Genomic DNA, 19,760 nt, shown 5'->3' on the forward strand with positions numbered 1-19,760 from the left:
CCTAAAGGATCCTGCGGATCGTAAACAGGAAACTACCTTGAAATCTATTTGTCACTACGGGTACACTGCTCAGACCTGCAGTGGCATCAGCATGGGTGAGTAGTGCAATTGAAAAGTGGGCAGATAACTTATTATCTGACTTGGACAGCCTGTTGCAGATTTTTTGGTTCATGCTGTTAACTGGTTTTAGTTAAATGCCATGTTGTACGGTGTGTTGTGGTGTGAGCTGGTATGTATCTCACCCTTGGTTAACAAAAATCCTTTACCTCGAAATGTCCATCTCCCTGGGCACAGTTGCTATAACTGAGGTCTGGAGGAGGGGCATAGAGGGAGGAGCCAGTTCACACCCAGTTAAAGTCTTAAAGTGCCCATGTCTCCTGCGGATCCCGTCTATACCCCATAGTTCTATGGTGACCCCAGCATCCTCTACGGACTAAGAGAAAAGGATTTACTGGTAGGTATTAAAATCCTATTTTCTGATGCTAACATCCTAAATTTGTTATGTATTATCTGTAAACTTTAAATTGCTTATTTAGGTGATTTTTAGCAAGCATGATAGCATACTGGTATCTTCCTGCATTAGCTTCCTGCATTAGCTTTGAGGATGTCTGTAAACAGCTGAATGATGATGATAAAGGCTCGGATTTTTAATTTTACTTTTGGCTAGGTACGCCAGACGATATATTGTCCGATCTATCACTCCGACGTTGATTGGTACGATATATCGGGCACATCGTTTAATGTGTACCCTCAAATACACACTCCTGCAGGTTGTCAGTGACTTTGTCGCATCTGATCTGCACATCAGATGTGACGACCCGGCGAGTGACTACATGCTTTCTAAATGCAGCTGTGAACGATATATCCTGTTGGCTGGGAACTACATTATCTTAATGTGTATCCAGCCTTACAGGGAACCCAAACATTCTGATAATTTTTCTTTTAATCCTTATTTACTCATTTTGTGTTTTTTTTTTTTTCCCATTGTTTAGGTACTCTAATTGGCTATGCTCCTGCTACTACTTTGACCAGCGTCATCAAAAACAGGGCCATCAATGAAGATATCTTTAATATTTTAAAAGACGTACCAAATCCTAATCAAGATGATGATGGTACAGGACTATACCTTTTTGATATGCGCCTCATTATTTTGTTTTTAAATATGTATTTGAAGATGTGACTTGTGTGAGGCCTTCCCCCATCCCTGTACTCCAACATCCTTCTGTAGTGCAGGTGTTAGATGCCTGGTGATCAGGCATTTTCTATCTTGGGCACTGGGCAAAACCATGTTTTGCTCTACGTGGGGCAGATGTAACATGTGCAGAGAGTTAGATTTTGGTGGGGTGTGTCCAAACTGAAATCTAAATTGCAGTGTAAAAATAAAGCAGTCTAGTTATTTGTGAGATACTTGCACAAGCAGACAGTGTGTGTGTGTGTGTGTGTGTGTATATATATATATATATATATATATATATATATATATATATATATAAATATATATATACACACACACACATATACACATTAGATTTCTGCTGTTGCCTGTAAAATCCTTTTCTCTGAGTTCATAGGGGACATTGGACGCACTCCCTTACGGCCCTGGCTCGCTATGAGGGTAGATTTCTGGGACACACAAACACTCAAGTGGCTGGTTTCTCTACGCCTGGTCTTCTCCTCCCTGTTCTTGGGCTTTGTTAGTATTAACTGAATATTCCAGGCAGGTGTGGGGAGGGAATGGGGGTATAGGGGAAGGGGGGATACTGTGCGGTCTCTACTTTGGCGCCCAGGCTCCATCTATACTCATGCTTACACTGTTTTCCGTGGACTCAGAAGTAAAAAAAATACCTACTGGCCTCAACCCCTTGACTGTGGATGACTTGTCTTGTTCATCACCAAAATGTATATTAAAAATGCGGATGACCAGTACGACTTGTATTCCTTTTTTGACAGGTGAAATAATGCCATTTTTTGTTCTTGCCTGTAAAATCGGGTTTGGTGGTTTTTGTTTTGTTTTTTACTTTTAACTAAAGTTTGTAACACTTTTCTCTGGGGTGATTTTAGTTAAAATTGTTTTCATTTTTGTTTTTATTTTGCTTTCAGATGAAGGAATTGGCTTCAATCCACTGAAGATTGATGTTTTTTTACAGTCCCTGTTAAATTTGGCTTCTAAATCATTTAGCCATTCATTTAGTGCGCTTGCGAAGTAAGTATAATTTCTTGGGAATCCAATGTTGTCTTACTGCATTTTGTGTCTCCTGAATTTCTGAGCAATTAAAGTGTACATTGGTTTTCTCTCTATTTAAAGGTTTCATGAAGTCTTGAAATCACTGTCTGATAGTGAAGAAGGAAAGTTGCATATTCTAAGAGTTGTTTACGAAGTCTGGAAAAATCATCCCCAGGTTAAGTGTGTAGTACATATGAAGAATTCTCGGTAGATTATGCAGTGTTGTAAATTTAAATGTTCATGTTACCCCTGCCTAACCTGTACAGTATTATGCATAAATATAGTGAGATCCTGATCTACAAAATAATTCAAAATCTGAAGCCATGCTTCTTCACCCTTCCCCATGGAACAGGGACTTGCCATCTAGAACAGTAACGCAATTAAATATTTGATCATATTTTTCACCTCTTGTTTTGCTCTTCTGTACCAGGAAAATTTCCCCGCCCTCTTTGCCAAACTACAGTCTGATCTGTCCATCTGGAGGCGTCCTGTAATCTCGTGGCTGGGCAGGATCATCTCTGTTAAAATGAACAGCCCTATTAAGTGGCTATGACTTTGTCAAACTTTACCTGTTGCATTCCTGCTGTCATTACTAAAAACAAATTCCAGAAATCTATTGTGCATTTTATCTAAAATAATGGACCTACACTAATTTCCGCCAATCTCCTTCAAAATCGTATCGCTTGTTGTGGTCTTGAGCTACCGGTTACTCAGTTGTATTACTTAGCGGCACGCTTCACCCAAATTGTGGCTAACTTTACCACTTCAAGGATGGTTTGCTGGCTTGACATTGAGACCTCCTTCTTAAAATAGGCCATCTGTTTCCAGTCTCTAGTACCTACCCTGTAAAAATATTGCCTCTACTTTGCCTCTATCACTACGTTTAATTGTAAAGCAATGGAACATGTACTCGCATAAAACTGATCTCACTACCCCAAACTACCCAATAATCCCTATTTGGGACAACCCTATGCTTCTCTGAGTGGACACTTGCAAGCCTTAGATATTCCACCCCTACTCCCCCACACACAAACTAATAAAGAATCTGTGTGGGAGAGAGAAACTGTGTGTATTTTATGTTGCATTTTACATCAACCCTGTCAAAGTGTTTAAAAAAAAAAAAAATAATCATGTTACAAATAAAATAACACTTAACTTTGGTTCTGTTTCAGTAGTTGCATAATAATTACTATGCTATCAGTGTTCTCCCTAGGATCAAGTTTATGGTATCTGCCTGTTTTTTTTTTTTTACTTGCCACCTGGCACTATACTGAGTGGGGTTCTTATGGCATGGGTTCTTACTGTGACAGGCATAGTGATGGAGATCCCTCCCCACTCTTTAGGATGCAGACATATGCAGTGGCTCAGCATGCATTGTTTACACAATTATATCTGTGTCCAGCCAGCAAGTGGGCAATATATGCAACAGTCTTTAAACTATTTCATTTCAAATTGTTAAATATAAGATTTTCAGACATATTCAGTATTACAATGCCTACACCTGGTAATTTCTTGATATTGGCCAGTTGGCACATTTTTCTGGGGAGAACACCATGCTACCGATAAAATACAAAGAATAACCTTTTCCTTTTTTTTTTTTTTTTTATGTATGTGTGTTTCCTGCGATATCTACTCCACAGAATTTGTGTATTTCTGACTGTACTAATTTGTCACCAAGGTTATTCCAGGTCCTATTACTTAGTAGAATAACAATCCTGCTATAGGGGGTAATTCGGAGTTGATCGCAGCCTCAAGTTTGTTAGCAATTGGGCAAAACCATGGGGGTAATTCCAAGTTGATCGCAGCAGGAAATTTTTTAGCAGTTGGGCAAAACCATGTGCACTGCAGGGGGGGGCAGATATAACATTTGCAGAGAGAGATAGATTTGGGTGTGGTGAGTTCAATCTGCAATCTAAATTGCAGTGTAAAAATAAAGCAGCCAGTATTTACCCTGCACAGAAACAAAATAACCCACCCAAATCTAACTCTCTCTGCAAATGTTATATCTGCCCCCCCTGCAGTGCACATGGCTTTGCCCAACTGCTAAAAAATTTCCTGCTGCGATCAACTTGGAATTACCCCCATAGTTCCTTATTAATGTCTGCAGGGTAGGCGATTTCTGTGAAGTGGTTATTAAGTCATTATACTTCATTTAGGTGTATAACTTGTATTCAGAAAAGATTTAATTCTCCCACAATGTTTTAGTATTCCTATGTTTCTATTTTTACAGATGATTGCAGTGCTGGTGGATAAGATGATACGAACACAAATTGTTGATTGTGCTGCTGTAGCCAACTGGATTTTCTCTCCTGAGTTATCACACGACTTCACTAGGTGACTGTATATTTAAACTTGCAATGAAATGTAACCGGTTGTGTATGTGGCCTCCACAAATGCATTTTGCACCACATTTAACAGTGTATCAATAACTGATAGCTGTCAGTGGGTACCTCCGCATTCTTTAATGACATACCCAAATTATTAAAACAGTGTACATAATAAACCTTTCACACCTAAAGCCCAGGTCCGATTCGGTTAAGGGCAGTACGGATGTTTGTAATTTTTAGCATTACTGTCTCTCAGCACTGATGTCATGGGTTTGATTCCCTCCATGACCCTTAAATGTGTTTGTGTATTCTCCCCATACTTGCATGGGTTTCCTCCGAGTACTCCGGTTTCCTGCCACAATCCAAAAATATACTGGTAGGTTCGTTGGATCCTAACATAATTAACCCTAGTATGAATGTGTGTACATGTGGTAGGGAATATACAGTGCATCAGGAAAGTATTCACAGCGCTTCACTTTTTCCACATTTTCTTATGTTGCAGCCTTATTCCAAAATGGAATAAATTAATTTTTCCCTCCAAAATTCTACACATAATACCCCATAATGACATCATGAAAAGGTTTTCGTTTTTTTCTTGTGGTTTATATATTTCTCTTACGTCCTAGAGGATGCTGGGGACTCCAAAAGGACCATGGGATATAGACGGGATCCGCAGGAGCTTGGGCACACTAGAAGACTTAAGACTGGGTGTGAACTGGCTCCTCCCTCTATGCCCCTCCTCCAGACCTCAGTTAGACTTTGTGCCCAGGAGTGACTGGATGCACACTAGGGGAGCTCTACTGAGTTTCTCTAGAAAAGACCTTTTGTTGGGTTTTTTATTTTCAGGGAGCCCTGCTGGCTACAGGCTCCCTGCAGCGTGGGAGTGAGGGGAGAGAAGCAGGACCTACTTCTGTGAGTTTCAAGGCTCTGCTTCTCGGCTACTGGACACCATTAGCTCCAGAGGGTTCGATCACTTGGTGTGCCTAGCTGCTTGTTCCCGGAGCCATGCCGTCAATCCCCTCACAGAAGCCAGAAGTCGGGTGAGTATGAGAAGATCAGAAGACTTCAGGACGGCAGAAGACTTCAGTAACGGAAGGTACAGCACAGCGGTGAAGCTGTGCTCCTTGCTCCCACACACATCACCAACGGTATTCACTGGGTGCAGGGCGCTGGGGGGGGCGCCCTGGGCAGCATGTTACTGGAGTTTCTTTTAGGGCACCAGAATGATTGTGGGTGCCTCGGCACCGTGTACAGGCCCCCGCCGGCATCTTTTACAATTTTGAAATTGGCGGACCGAAGCGTGCCGGGAAGGGGGCGGAGCTTCAACTCGCAACTCACGGGCGCCATTTTCCCTGCTGCACGCGGCTGAGGGATAGACGCTGGTTGGACCTCCACGCTTTCCAAGTAACGGGGCGCTTGTTCTGAGGGGGGGCCGCAGTGTTGGTGCTTCATAGTGGTGTAGGCAGCGCTGGGTACATATATAATTTTTTGCGATATATGGGCGCTGGGGTGTCAGCTGGCAAACTCCCTCTGTGTCCTCTATCTGGGCTTTTTTGGTAGGCCTGTCACCTAGCAGGGACCTTCTGTGTGTTGTGGTGTGTCGGTACTGCGTGTCGGCATGTCTGAGGCGGAAGCTTATTCACTGAAGGAGGTTATTGGGGGAGTGGATGCGGGGCTAGAATTGGGACTGTCGACGCAGCCGACACCTGATTTGCTAGCATTGCTCAGTACATTAAACTCGAATGTAACTTCCTTATCAAAGAGGTTAGATAAGTCTGAGGCGCAGACTCAGGTGTGGAAAAAGTCCATGGAAGAGGCTTTGTCTCAGGTTCAAACCCCATCTGGGTCGCAAAAGCGGCCATTTAATTAGGTGGTAGATACTGATACCGACACGGACTCTGATTCCGACGTCGATTTCACTGAGGCAGCTTTACATCCACGTTTGGTTAAGAGTATTCAGTACATGATTGTGGCTATAAAAGATGTTTTACACATTTCTGATGAACCTGCGGTTCAGGAAACAAGGATTTGCTTGTTCAAGGAAAAGAAACCAGAGGTGAAATTTCCCCCCTCTCATGAAATGAATACTCTTTGTGAAAAGGCTTGGGAGTCGCCGGATAAGAAATGGCAGATTCCTAAGAGAATTTACATGGTGTATCCTTTCCCCTCTGATGACAGGGAAATATGGGAGGCATCTCCGACTGTTGACAAAGCTTTATCTCGTTTGTCTAAGAAAGTGGCGCTTCCGTCTCCCGACACGGCAGCTCTCAAGGATCCGGCGGATCGCAAGCTGGAGACGTCTCTGAAGTCCAATTTCGCTAATTCGGGTGCATTACTCAGACACGCTGTGGCGTCGTTATGGGTGAGTAGTGCTATTGCTAAATGGGCTGAGAATTTAGCTAATGATATGGATACTCTTGATAAAGATAATGTCCTTCTAACTCTTGGTTATATTAAGGACGCTGCAGATTACATAAAAGATGCGGCGAGGGACGTCTGTCTCTTGGGTTCAAGAACCAGTGCCATGTCGATATCAGCCAGAAGGGCCCTGCGGATCCATCAATGGAACGCTGATGCCGACTCCAAGAGGGCTATGGAGCGCTACCCTTCAAAGGTACTGTCTTGTTTGGGGACGGCTTGGCTGACCTGGTCTCGACCGCGACTGCGGGTAAGTCCTCTTTTCTTCCTTATGTTCCCACACAACAGAAGAAGGCACCACATCAGCAAATGCAGTCCTTTCGTCACAATAAATTCAGGCGTGGAAAAGGTTCGTCCTTCCTCGCTTCAAAAGGTAGAGGAAGGGGAAGGAAACCTTCTGCAGGTTCGGGCGCCCAGGACCAAAAGTCCTCCCCTGCTGCTACCAAGTCCACCGCATGACGCTGGGGCTTCCCTGGGGGAGTCCGAACCAGTGGGGGGCCGTCTACAAAATTTCAGTCGGGTCTGGATTCAATCAGGCCTGGATCCTTGGGTACTAGAGATCGTGTCTCGGGGATACAAGCTGGAGTTTCAGGAGTTGCCCCCTCACCGGTTCTTCATTTCGGCGTTACCAGTAGTTCTGCCGGACAGGGAGGTGCTGTTAGCAGCAATTCAAAAACTGTGTCTACAGAGGGTCATTATTCCCGTTCCCTCGTCGCAGCGGGGGGAGGGGTTTTACTCGAGCCTCTTTGTTGTGCCGAAACCGGATGGTTCGGTCAGACCAATTCTAAATCTAAAATCCCTCAATCCATACTTGAAAGTTTTCAAGTTCAAGATGGAATCCCTTCGAGCTGTGATCTCCAGCCTAGAAGGGGGGGATTTTATGGCGTCCGTCGACATAAAGGATGCCTACTTACATGTCCCGGTATATCCTCTGCATCAGGCTTTCCTCAGGTTTGCGATACAGGATGCTCATTACCAATTTCAGACGTTGCCGTTTGGGCTTTCCACGGCTCCGAGGATTTTCACCAAGGTCATGGCGGAAATGATGGTTCTTCTTCGCAGACAGGGGGTTTCAATTATCCCGTACTTGGACGATCTCCTGATAAAGGCGAGGTCCAAGGAACGATTGCTGAGAAGTGTGGAGTTGTCTCTATCGGTTCTGCAACAACACGGATGGGTTCTCAATTTGCCGAAATCCCAGTTGACTCCGACCACTCGGCTTAAGTTTCTGGGCATGGTTCTGGACACGGAGTTACAGAGGGTATTCCTTCCAGAAGAAAAGGCTCTGGAATTGCAGACGATGGTCAGAGAACTTCTGAAGCCGTCGAGTGTGTCGATACATCATTGTACTCTGGTTCTGGGGAAGATGGTTGCGGCGTACGAAGCCATTCCATACGGCAGATTTCATGCCCGCGTGTTTCAGTGGGACTTGCTGAGCAAATGGTCCGGGTCTCATCTACACATTCACCAGAAAATAAGTTTGTCTCCCAGAGCCAGAATTTCTCTCCTGTGGTGGCTTACAAGCTCATCACCTCCTGGGAGGATGCCGATTCGGTATCCAGGAGTGGGTACTTCTGACAACAGATGCAAGTCTCCGGGGCTGGGGTGCAAGGAAGAAATTTCCAGGGAAAATGGTCGATCCAGGAAGCTTGTCTCCACATAAATGTTCTAGAGTTTAGAGCCATTTACAACTGCCTGCTCCAAGCAGGAAGTCTTCTTCAGGGTCGACCAGTCCTGGTACAGTCAGACAACATCACAGCGGTGGCCCATATAAACCGGCAAGGCGGAACAAGGAGCAGAGCGGCAATGGCGGAAGCCACAAAGATACTTTGCTGGGTGGAACAACACGTCAGCGCACTGTCAGCAGTTTTCCTACCGGGGGTGGACAACTGGGAAGCGGATTTTCTCAGCAGACACGACCTCCATCCGGGAGAGTGGGCTCTGCACCAAGAAGTTTTTGCAGAGGTGACAAGACGCTGGGGAATTCCGTTAATAGACATGATGGCGTCTCGGCTCAACAAGAAGCTCCCGAGGTATTGTTCCAGAGCAAGGGACCCACAAGCCACGGCGGTGGACGCCCTGGTGTCTCCGTGGGTTTTCCAGTCGGTGTATGTGTTCCCTCCTCTTCCTCTCATTCCAAAGGTGCTGGGGATCATTCGTCGAGCAAAGGTTCAGGCGATTCTCGTCGTTCCAGACTGGCCAAGAAGGGCCTGGTATCTGGATCTTCAGGACTTACTGGTGGAAGATCCTTGGCCGCTTCCTCTAAGGGAGGATCTGTTACAGGGTCCATGCGTATTTCCGGACTTACCGCGGCTGCGTTTGACGGCATGGAGGTTGAGCGCCAGATCTTAGCTCGTAAGGGTATTCCCAGGGAGGTACTTCCAACTCTTATTAAGGCTAGGAAGGAGGTTACGGCGAAACACTATCACCGTATCTGGAGGAAGTATGTTTCCTGGTGTGAGGTTAAAAAGACTCCTGCGGAGGATTTTCACTTGGATCGTTTTCTCCACTTTTTACAGGCGGGTGTAGATGCTGGCCTGAAATTGGGTTCCATCAAAGTGCAAATTTCGGCTTTGTCTATTTTCTTTCAAAAAGAGTTAGCTGCCCTCCCAGAGGTTCAGACTTTTGTGAAGGGTGTAATGCATATCAATCCACCGTTTGTACCGCCTGTAGCGCCATGGGACCTTGATGTCGTTTTGCGGTTCCTCATGTCTTCCTGGTTTGAACCTTTGCGGAAGGTTGAGTTAAAGTTTCTCACTTGGAAGGTGGTTATGCTTTTGGCACTGGCATCTGCCAGGCGAGTATCGGAATTGGCAGCTTTATCTCATAAGAGTCCGTACTTGATTTTTCATTCGGATAGGGCGGAATTGACGACTCGTCAACAATTTCTGCCAAAGGTGGTTTCGTCGTTTCACATTAACCAACCTATTGTTGTTCCGGTGGCTACGGAAGAAGTGGCGATTCCAAAATCTCTGGATGTTGTAAGAGCGTTAAAAGTTTAAGTTTCTAGGACAGCTGTTACTAGGAAAACCTGAAGCGTTGTTTGTTTTGTATGCGGCCAACAAGGTTGGTCATCCCGCGTCAAAACGGACTATTGCACGCTGGATTTGTAGTACGATCCAGCAAGCTCATTCTTCGGTGGGGTTGCCGGTGCCGAAGTCGGTTAAAGCTCATTCTACCAGGAAGGTGGGCTCCTCTTGGGCGGGTGCCCGAGGTGTTTCGGCACTACAGCTTTGCCGAGCGGCTACTTGGTCGGGTTCTAACACTTTTGCTAAATTCTATAAGTTCGATACCATGGCCGATAAGGACCTGGCGTTTGCTCAGTCGGTGCTGCAGAGTCTTCCGCACTCTCCCGCCCGTTCTGGAGCTTTGGTATAATCCCCATGGTCCTTTTGGAGTCCCCAGCATCCTCTAGGACGTAAGAGAAAATAGGATTTTGGTACTCACCGTTAAATCCTTTTCTCCTAGTCCGTAGAGGATGCTGGGCGCCCGTCCCAGTGCGGACTATTTCTTGCATTATATATATTTTCTTACTGGTTAAGTTAGTTATACACGACTTGTGTATTGGGTTGTTGCAGCTGGTTGCTGGAGTTTTATGCATACTGTTATCTAGTTCGGTGTTATTCCGGTTCTACGGTATGTTTATGGTGTGGGCTGGTACTTTGGTAGCCCTTAGTTGAGACAAAAATCTTTCCTTGTAATGTCCGTCTCTCCTATAACTGAGGTCTGGCGGAGGGGCATAGAGGGAGGAGCCAGTTCACACCCAGTCTTTAGTCTTTTAGTGTGCACAAGCTCCTGCGGATCCCGTCTATACCCCATGGTCCTTTTGGAGCCCCCAGCATCCTCTACGGACTAGGAGAAAAGGATTTAACGGTGAGTACCAAAATCCTATTTTTTTTTTTCTTTTTAGATTTTTGCAAATTTATTAAAATAAAAAAATAAAATGAAATCACATACTTAAGTATTCACAGCCTTTGCTTAATACTTTGTTGATGCACCATTTGCAGCAATTACAGCCTCCAGTCATTTTGCATATGATGCCACAAGCTTGGCACACCTATCTTTGGGCAGTTTCGCCCATTCCTCTTTGCAGCACCTCTCAAACTTCATGAGATTAGCTTCTCTCCTTCCATGTGCATGAAAATAGGTGTATAGAAAGCATGTGTTTCTGGGAGGTACTTTCTTTGCAATCGACTATGGGTATTATACAGACACTACAATGCTAATTCCAACAATGAACCTGTGAAAATGTAGGTTGGTGCAGTAGTTTAAGCATTACCACATCATTTGTCCTGTATTATATTTAAAGCATACTGTTTTTTGGGAGTCTGGTTCAGTTTGCCTTGACTGAACAATTGTTTCGTGTAAATCACCTTAGAAATCGGTCTAAAACCCTTTCCTTTAACTACAAGTGTCATTACAAGACCTGAGGCTGACGTTACATAGTATTTGAAGTATTCCCATGTCAAATGATATTTACAGTGTGGAATGTGAAGGACTAGAATGGTGTTTTTAATGTACCTTTATTTGGCATGCCTGTCTGTTGTAGGTTATACATTTGGGAAATTTTGCATTCCACCATTAGAAAAATGAACAAACATGTACAGAAAGTACAGAAAGAATTGGAGGACAGTAAACAACGGCTTGCCAGGCATAACAAACGTGTAAGTAAATATGTTATTCTCTAGCATCCATAAGGGATATTGGGGAATCTATTACGATGGGTATAGACGGGGTCGAAAGGAACCGGTGCACTTCAAACTTTTTCAACTGGGTGTGCTGGCTTCTCCCCTCCATGCCCCCTCCCGCAGGCAGTTTAGAAAAAAAGTGCCCTCGGGGAGAAGCACATCTCTGAGCTCCAGAGAGTTTTCATCAATTTCTTTTTTACTTTTGTTATTTTCGGTATGCTGTTTGGGCAACAGCATACCTGCACCGTGGGAGTTAGGGGGGGCCGGTCACCAGCCTTACGAGGTGCAGATCCGCTTCCCCGCTGCAGGACCACCGTCCTGAGGGGTGGTTGTTCAGCCGGGCACTGCGCCTTGGCTGTCGCAGCACGCCGCACACCTCTAATGCTGCCTGAAGGTGACATCAGTGGTGAGTACACACCGGGGGCCCGGCTAGGGGGGGTACTTCGGCTCAAAGTGCGGCTGACCACGGGCGTGGTGTACGGGACCCTCCCGGGGAGGTCCCGCTAAGATCTCCCTTGTAGACTGGCACCAAAACGCTTTGACTAGCACTTGTTGTGATGTTTTTAAGATATATGGAGACTTTTTCCAGTATAACATATCAGTGTAACTCTGGTGCCTTTGGAAGAGGCGGAGCTACATCAGAGAGGAACCGGAGGCGTTTTGACGCCTTCCTCTGCTTACTGCAGCCATTCTCAGCACACACAGCGCTTCTTGATTCCTGAGCCACGCTGGGTATCTGGTACATGGTGTAGGAAAGTGGGGAGAGCCGCTTGTGTACACTATCTGGGTCATCTTGAGGACAGGAATTGTTAGTGTTCACTGTAATATAGTGAGCTGAGAGCCTCACTGGGGTTGTCCAGCTAGGGTTGTGCTGGTTTCCTTCTCTCTCGGTGTCTCTTCTCGCATACAGTGGGACAGGCTTGCAGTATAACGGTCTGTGTGTATGTTATTGTCCTTACTGTGAAACATGGGTAAACACAAACTGTGCAGTGTATGCCACACCAGATTCTCTCCATTATCTACTGATTCTGTTTCATGTGAACAATGCAGCCAATCTTCACAAATCAGTGAAGGGGCTGGGGGAAAGGGTCCAGAGCCCCACTGGCTAGGGTCTCTAAAAACTATGATGTCAGATGTCATCCCAGCTCAAAGCTAATTTACAGAAGACTCAGACCCCTTTTCCACGTGTAGCACGAGTCGCAGTCGGGAACCTTACACGGCTGCGACCCATGCTACAGCCCCCTTTCCCACAGCGCTCACCAACCCGGCATATTGCCGGGTTGGTGGCGTTGCTGCTGATGCGGCAGGGGCGGCGCTGGGAGATCACATGATCTTCCAGCGCCGCCCTTCCATTCACTGTGAACGGGAGCCGTGTTGCCTCGACACGGCTTCCGTTCACACTACACAGCTTACCGGGTTGAACATTTGCCGGAGGGGCGACGTTTCCACTACGAAAAAACACGGGCAAATGCGCGCCCCCGCGCATTTACTCATGTTTTTAAAGGTAGTGGAAAAGGGGTATCGGCTACTACAACAAGCTGTTGCAGATTTAGCTGCTAGGGCAGATGCATCATAGCCCCCCCCCCCCCCTCTCTCTTGCAGGTCCACAGAAGCGTGGGTTACCTGCCCTACTCTGATACAGATGAGGATATACAGGAGGATGGGGATGACTTGGATCCCTTTAGTGGGGATCCCGATTCTGCTACGGGTATTGAACCCCTAATTCTGGCTACATGGGACGTGTTAAAGCTCCCTCTAGAGGACGCTGCGTCACAGCAGTCGTTTTTTCTTTATACAAAACAAGCCTAATGTCACTTTACCTGACTGAATTAGATGACCTATTCAAACAGGCCTGGAAAAATCCAGACAAATTCCAAGTGTCCAAAAAATTTTTGCGTAATTTGCCATTTGCTCCTGAAGGTAGGAAATTTTGGGAGGAACTCCCGGGGGTTGATGTATCAGTCTCTCGCCTGTCCAAAAAGGCGGTGCTGCCTGCCCCGGGCTCCTTTACCATGAAGGATCCTGGGGATAGGAAAATAGAGACTACACATTGCGGGTTGCTGGGTGACCCATGCCATTCATTCCTGGGCCACTCAAATTCAGGGAGGCCTCTCGGGGGGATATGCCCTTGGTCACTAGTGACCCTCCTAAAACACATTCAATACACTACACGTGTTCTCTGTGATTCACTCAAGGAGATGGGGAACATTAATGCTAGGACTTCTGCCGTGGCAGTGTCGGCACGCAGGGCCTTATGGTTACGTCAGTGGATTGCGGACGCAGAATCCAAACGCATTGTGGAATCCCTCCCCTATTCTGGGGAATGGCTCTTTGGGGTTGAATTTGATACCTGTATTTCCAAAGTTACGGCTGGATAATCCACATTTCTCCCCTCTGGGGCCCCGCCGACGAGACGCTCCTACCTGGGTCCGTCTGTCCAGTCCTTTCGGTCTCGCAGATTTCGATCTAAGGCCAGAGGTGCCTCCAATGCGACTAGAGGCACCAGATGTAAGTTCAGAAAGCCTGCAAGCACCAGCTCTCGGGAACATACCACCAGTTCTGCTTCCGCTAAGGCCTCAGCATGACTGTGCTCACCCACCCCGAGGGGATCTCGACTGCGTCACTTCAGCCGCGTCTGAGAGGCCTCCTGCCAGGATACCTGGGTCAGAAATCTTGTTTCCCAGGGCTACAAGCTGGAGTTCGACCGCACTCCTCTTCCCCAACGATTTTTCAAATCAAGCTTACCAGCTTTGGAGGTTATGCAAGTTACGTTGCAACAGGCCATTCAAAAGTTGGTCCAGTCTCACGACATTGTTCCAGTACCAATACCGCAACGCGGCAAGGGGTTTTACTCCAACCTATTTGTGGTGCCGAAACCGGATGGTTCGTTAAGACCCATTTTCAATCTAAAATCCTTGAATCCTTATTTGAGGGTGTTCAAGTTCAAACTGGAATCCCTGCGAGAAATGATTGTGGGCCTGGAAGTACAGGATATTAAGGATGCCTACCTCCATATTCCAATTTGGCCTGCGGTTTGCCCTGCTGGACAGTCGCTTCCAATTCCAGGCACTGCCCTTCGGCCTGTCCACAGCCCCGAGGGTATTCACAAAGGTGATGGCGGAGATGATGTTCCAACTCCGGGTCCAGGGGGTCAATGTTGTCCTTTACCTGGATGATCTTCTGGTAAAAGCAAGATACAGGGAGCTTTTATTGTTCCATATCGACCGCACTATCCACCTTCTGTCACACCATGGGTGGATCCTCAACTTACAGAAGTCCCACCTGGAGCCAACTCAGAGGCTCCTGTTCCTGGGGATGTTGCTGGATACTGTGGCCCAGAAGGTGTTCCTACCAGAGAACAAGGCTGCTCCGACCTTTTCGTGTGTCCATCCATCTTTACATAAGATTATTGGGAAAGATGGTCGCCTCATACAGGGCGATCCAGTATGGGAGGTTCCATGCCAGAACATTTCAGTTGATCTCCTGACCAAGTGGTCCAGGTCTACAGATGCACCGGATGATTTCGCGGTCACCTCAGGCCAGGATTTCCCTCCTGTGGTGGCTACAGTCCTCCAATCTTTTGGAAGTTTCGGGATTCAGGATTGGACCCTCCTCACGATGGGTGCGAGTTTACGGGGATGGGGAGCGGTCACCCAAGGGGCGCAGTTCCAGGGCAGGTGGTCAGCCCACGAAAGCCTCCTTCCGATCAACATTCTGGAACTTCGGGCGATCTACAGTGCTCTGCTTCAGGGCTCTCCTCTGCTCAGGGGTCACGCGATCCAGGTACAGTCGGACAACGCCACGGCGGTGGCATATATCAGAATCTGCTTTATTGGCCAGGTGTAATCACGTACACTAGGAATTTTTAGTGGTACAATGCATTGCCAAGCAGCAACATGTAGGGGAAATACCGGTCTGGGACTCAGGGTCAACAACAAAAAGGTCGACACACCTTAGGTCGACATGGACAAAAGGTCGACATGGACAAAAGGTCGACAGGAACAAGGTCAACGTGGAAAAAGGTCGACATGAGTTTTTTTATGTTTTTTTGGTGTCGTTTTCTTCGTAGAGTGACCGGGATCCCAAATTAGTGCACCGCGTCCCCTCGCATGGCTCGCTTCGCTCGCCATGCTTCGGGCATGGTGCCTTCGCTCCGCTACCGCTTCGCTCGGCACAGATTACCGTTCTAATCGTAGTCCACGTGGATCGTTAAGTATGAAAAGGTTCCAAAAAAGAAAAAAATTGTGAAAAACTCATGTCGACCTTTTTCTATGTCGACCTTGTTCCTGTCTACCTTTTGTCCATGTCGACCTTTTGTCCATGTCGACCTAAGGTGTCAACCAATTGGCGTCGACCTAAGGTGTGTCGACCTTTTTGTTGTCGACCTGGAGTCCGGATACCGGGAAATACATAGCATAAGAAGGAGGAAAAATGTAACATTCATTACAAACATTAGACGTATGAGTTGATACTGCACATTGCAACTGTACGATAGACTTGACATATTAGACATATATTATACATATAAAACTAAAAACGAGGGCTGCTTGGCAGAGCAGCACCGAGGCAGCCATCCGCGGTGCCATCTTGAACTCAAACAATGCATATAACACAGAAGATTTAAGCAATACATCAAAAGATAAACCACACAGACTGAAAAAAGAAAAAAAAAAAACATGAGCACACAGAAAGCATAATAGATGATTGGTGTAGGAATTTTGGGTAATAATTTTATTTATATAGCGCTCTTTCTCCAAACAGGACTCAAGGCGCTTTACAGACATCAAAACAATGCACATAATACAGAAGATTAATACAGCAATACACACAGACATAAAAATTAAAACCTAGAATGCATAGAGTAATCATAATGCAGGATTGGTGTAGACATTTTGGGTAATATCTTCCATGGGCTGTGTATTCAACCCTCACAGGGTACCAGGTGCGGCAGCTATCTTGGGCGCATTGCGTAGGATTACCCTTGGTGGAATAGTCCACCCCTAGTAGAGATGACACAAAATGGGGGTGATTGCAGCGTCCTACCGTTCAGAGTAGGGTACCAACAAAACTATCAGGTCCATGTATTTTCATCCCATCCACAAGCGTACCAGATGAGGCAGCCATGTTGTGGGCACACTACGAAAGTTACGCTGGGAGGTAAGCCATACATGGGCCCAATGCATACATGGGAGAACGGGCACTTGTGTAGTCATATGATATAACCTGTATGAACAATCCACGTGAGGCACAACCTTCCTGCAGAGGAACAATCAGATTCCCCCATTTGGGGGTGCACTGTGTTAGATGCTGCTGGCAGGGTGTGCAATCAGTGGAGGTACACCTCACAGGAATACCACACGGTGGGGTGGGAGTATGCAGTAAAAGTTGTTTGATTTTTTTCTTTCTCTTTCATCCACTAGGGGACACTGGAGTCCTATACAGTAGGGGTCTGAAGCCTTGAACCGGAGGTGTGGCACAATCATAAATTAGCATTGTCTGCACAGCCGGCTCCTCCCCCTTCACATCCCTCATCCCTCAGTTTGAAAAATTGTGCTGGAGGCACAATACGTGGAGCACTTGAGCTCCTGACAAAGACTAACAGGGGGGCTGCGTAACCCTAATAAAGGGGGGACAAAGCTACCTCAGGTCAGAGAGACAAAGATCCCTATTGAAGGGACCTGCATCTCTCCACAGGAGATCCTCCAAAATAGTGAGTACTGGTCGTATAAATTAGACTAGGGTCTTTCAGTAGTAAGTTTTTTTTTTTTTTTTCCTTTCTCCCTCTTATAGCTTGCTGTTAACTCCCCTTTAGAGAAACTGATTAGGAAAGGGCAGAGCAGACAGAGTATGGCCGGCGCGTGGGAGCCCTAGTGCGGCGCGGGAGCTCTCTCAGTGACTCACCCTGTCTTTCCCTGTCAGCAATAGCAGCAAGTATTTAAGCCCATCGCTGAAGAGGAACACAGGCGCCGCTACGGGAGACGGACCCGTCGCGCGAGCCAGCAGGCGGCTCCAGGGTGCGCTGCACATGGGGGAAGACTCAGTACATAGAGAGAGCACAGGCGCCGCTACGGAAGATGGACCCGTCGCGCGCGCGCCAGCCGGCGGGTCCGGAGCGCGCTGTGTAGCGGCCACAGGGGACCAGTAAATGCAAAAGCACTAGATGTTAAATACAGTGCGGCACACATATATATTTTATATTTTTTTATTATAGGAAGGCCATTTTACGTTTTGGCGCCAGGCTGAGGTGAGGGATGGGTCCTCCCCCTCCCCCACCAGTAGTGTACATAGGAAGACTATTAATAAAGGAAAAACTCCCCCTGCTGCACGGCCTGGATAGAACAGGCATTCAAATAGTAGAGAGAGTTAGGCAACAGCTCCCTCTGCTGGTGAAATGTATATTATACAATATGAGGATCTCCTGAAAAGTAATCAGACTTTACAAATTGATATTTTCAAGGGACGTCTGTTTTAAAGATCCCGGAGAAAATACACGGAAGCAAGCCAACTCTAACATCGTAGCTGATTTACAGTTGGGGTGTGAGGGTTGCGAGTCGGCTGGTGTTTTTTTTTTTTTTTTTTTATTATTTTTTTTTTTTTGAACTGTTCCTTTTATAAAAGGGGACAGGTAATTCCAGCCGGATCCAATACCTTCGCTTCCGTCATCTCCCAGTCTTTCTCTTCCTAGTTTAAAGGGTGAAAGCGCTGCGTAATACCCTGATAAGGGGTTTTAAAATAACAAAAACAACATGTCTAAGGCTACCAAGACCTCAAAGACCTGCTATGTTTGTACGAAATGTAACAAGAAGAGCACGCGGGTCGGCAGCTCCGGGGTGTGCGACTCCTGCTTAGACAAGGACGCTCTACCTGGGAGCAGTGCTCTGGCTAAGGCATGGGAGGACAACCTTGCTAATAGAATCTCCAAGGAAATGGCAGAATCCCGCAAACAGCAATCGGAATGGGCTGCGGGATTCTCAAAGACAATGGAGGAATTTCTCATCAAGTTAACGCCGCCCGCACACGCTGAGACGACTGTGCGCAAGGCTGTTAAAAGAACTCTTCCTATTATACCAGAATCTGAGGAGGAAGAGGGTTTTCTTCCGGATACGGAAGAAGGTGAGTTAATTGAACCCATCCTAGACGCCGATTTTCCTGAAGAAGACTCTGCGATCTCGGGTCTGGATTCCTTAATTGACGCAGTAAAGGACATCCTAAGCTTTATGGAAGCGGAAATCCGGGAGCCAGAAGAATTTGATTTGTTCGAATCCCAGAAGCCGCGTTCAGCAGAGTTTCCCATTCCTAAATCCCTCCAATCTCAGATGGAAGAGGCTTGGAAACAACCTGACAAACGTTTTCAATTTCCGAAACGGTTTCAAGTAACTTACCCCCTACCTAGGGGTGTAATGGACAAGTGGGAATCTCCGCCGGTAGTGGATGCTTCCCTAGGAAGGTTGTCAAAAAAGACAATCTTGCCAATTCCTAACGTAACTACTTTAAAGGATGCGTCCTAACGTAAAGTTGAGACTGCGTTAAAATCGATATTTGTAGCAGCAGGTGCAGCGCAGAGACCTGCGATCGTCTGTGCTTGGGTCAACAAGGCCATGGGTGCATGGTCCGGCCGTATAGTGCAAGCTATTGAGGAGGAAAATAGCTTAGAAGAGATTACACAGTTGGCGGAACACATTCGGGAATCTGCTACATACTTGTGTCAAGCTTCTAAGGATATTAGCAGAATAGCATCGCGCATATCTGCATCGGCCATATCGGCTAGGAGGATTTTATGGCTCAGAGAATGGCAAGGAGACTCTGACACCAAGAAGGCGGTAGAATCCATTCCCTTTGGGGGTGAAATGCTGTTCGGACCAGAGCTGGACAAGTGGATTTCGCAGGCTACAGCTTATACGAGAACCGCTCCACAAGCTAGGAGAGGTTATTCGGGACCATCGTTTACTTCATTTAGATCACAGTCCTTTCGAGCCCGAGGTAGGGGTTTCGGTACACAAGCACGCGGGGGCAGAGGTAGAGGCCGCTCGCAGGCAGCAACCAGAAAGCAGGATAAACCTGCTGACAAGACCGTGGCATGACGGCCTCCCAGCTCACCTGGGG

At 46.6% G+C, this 19,760-nt stretch overlaps 1 protein-coding gene across 1 annotated transcript in view; it reads left to right on the forward strand.

The window, feature by feature from the left end:
* The window catches only part of NCBP1 (nuclear cap binding protein subunit 1), an 89,047-nt gene that overhangs the window by 55,500 nt on the left and 13,787 nt on the right, over positions 1-19,760 (forward strand). The window contains exons 16-20 of the mRNA XM_063914240.1: positions 993-1,112; positions 2,101-2,203; positions 2,306-2,399; positions 4,455-4,558; positions 11,519-11,633. Coding sequence (XP_063770310.1) covers positions 993-1,112; positions 2,101-2,203; positions 2,306-2,399; positions 4,455-4,558; positions 11,519-11,633 — 536 coding nt within the window. The remainder of the gene's footprint in view (positions 1-992; positions 1,113-2,100; positions 2,204-2,305; positions 2,400-4,454; positions 4,559-11,518; positions 11,634-19,760) is intronic.

Source organism: Pseudophryne corroboree, chromosome 1, assembly GCF_028390025.1.
Source record: "Pseudophryne corroboree isolate aPseCor3 chromosome 1, aPseCor3.hap2, whole genome shotgun sequence".
NCBI lineage: Eukaryota > Metazoa > Chordata > Amphibia > Anura > Myobatrachidae > Pseudophryne > Pseudophryne corroboree.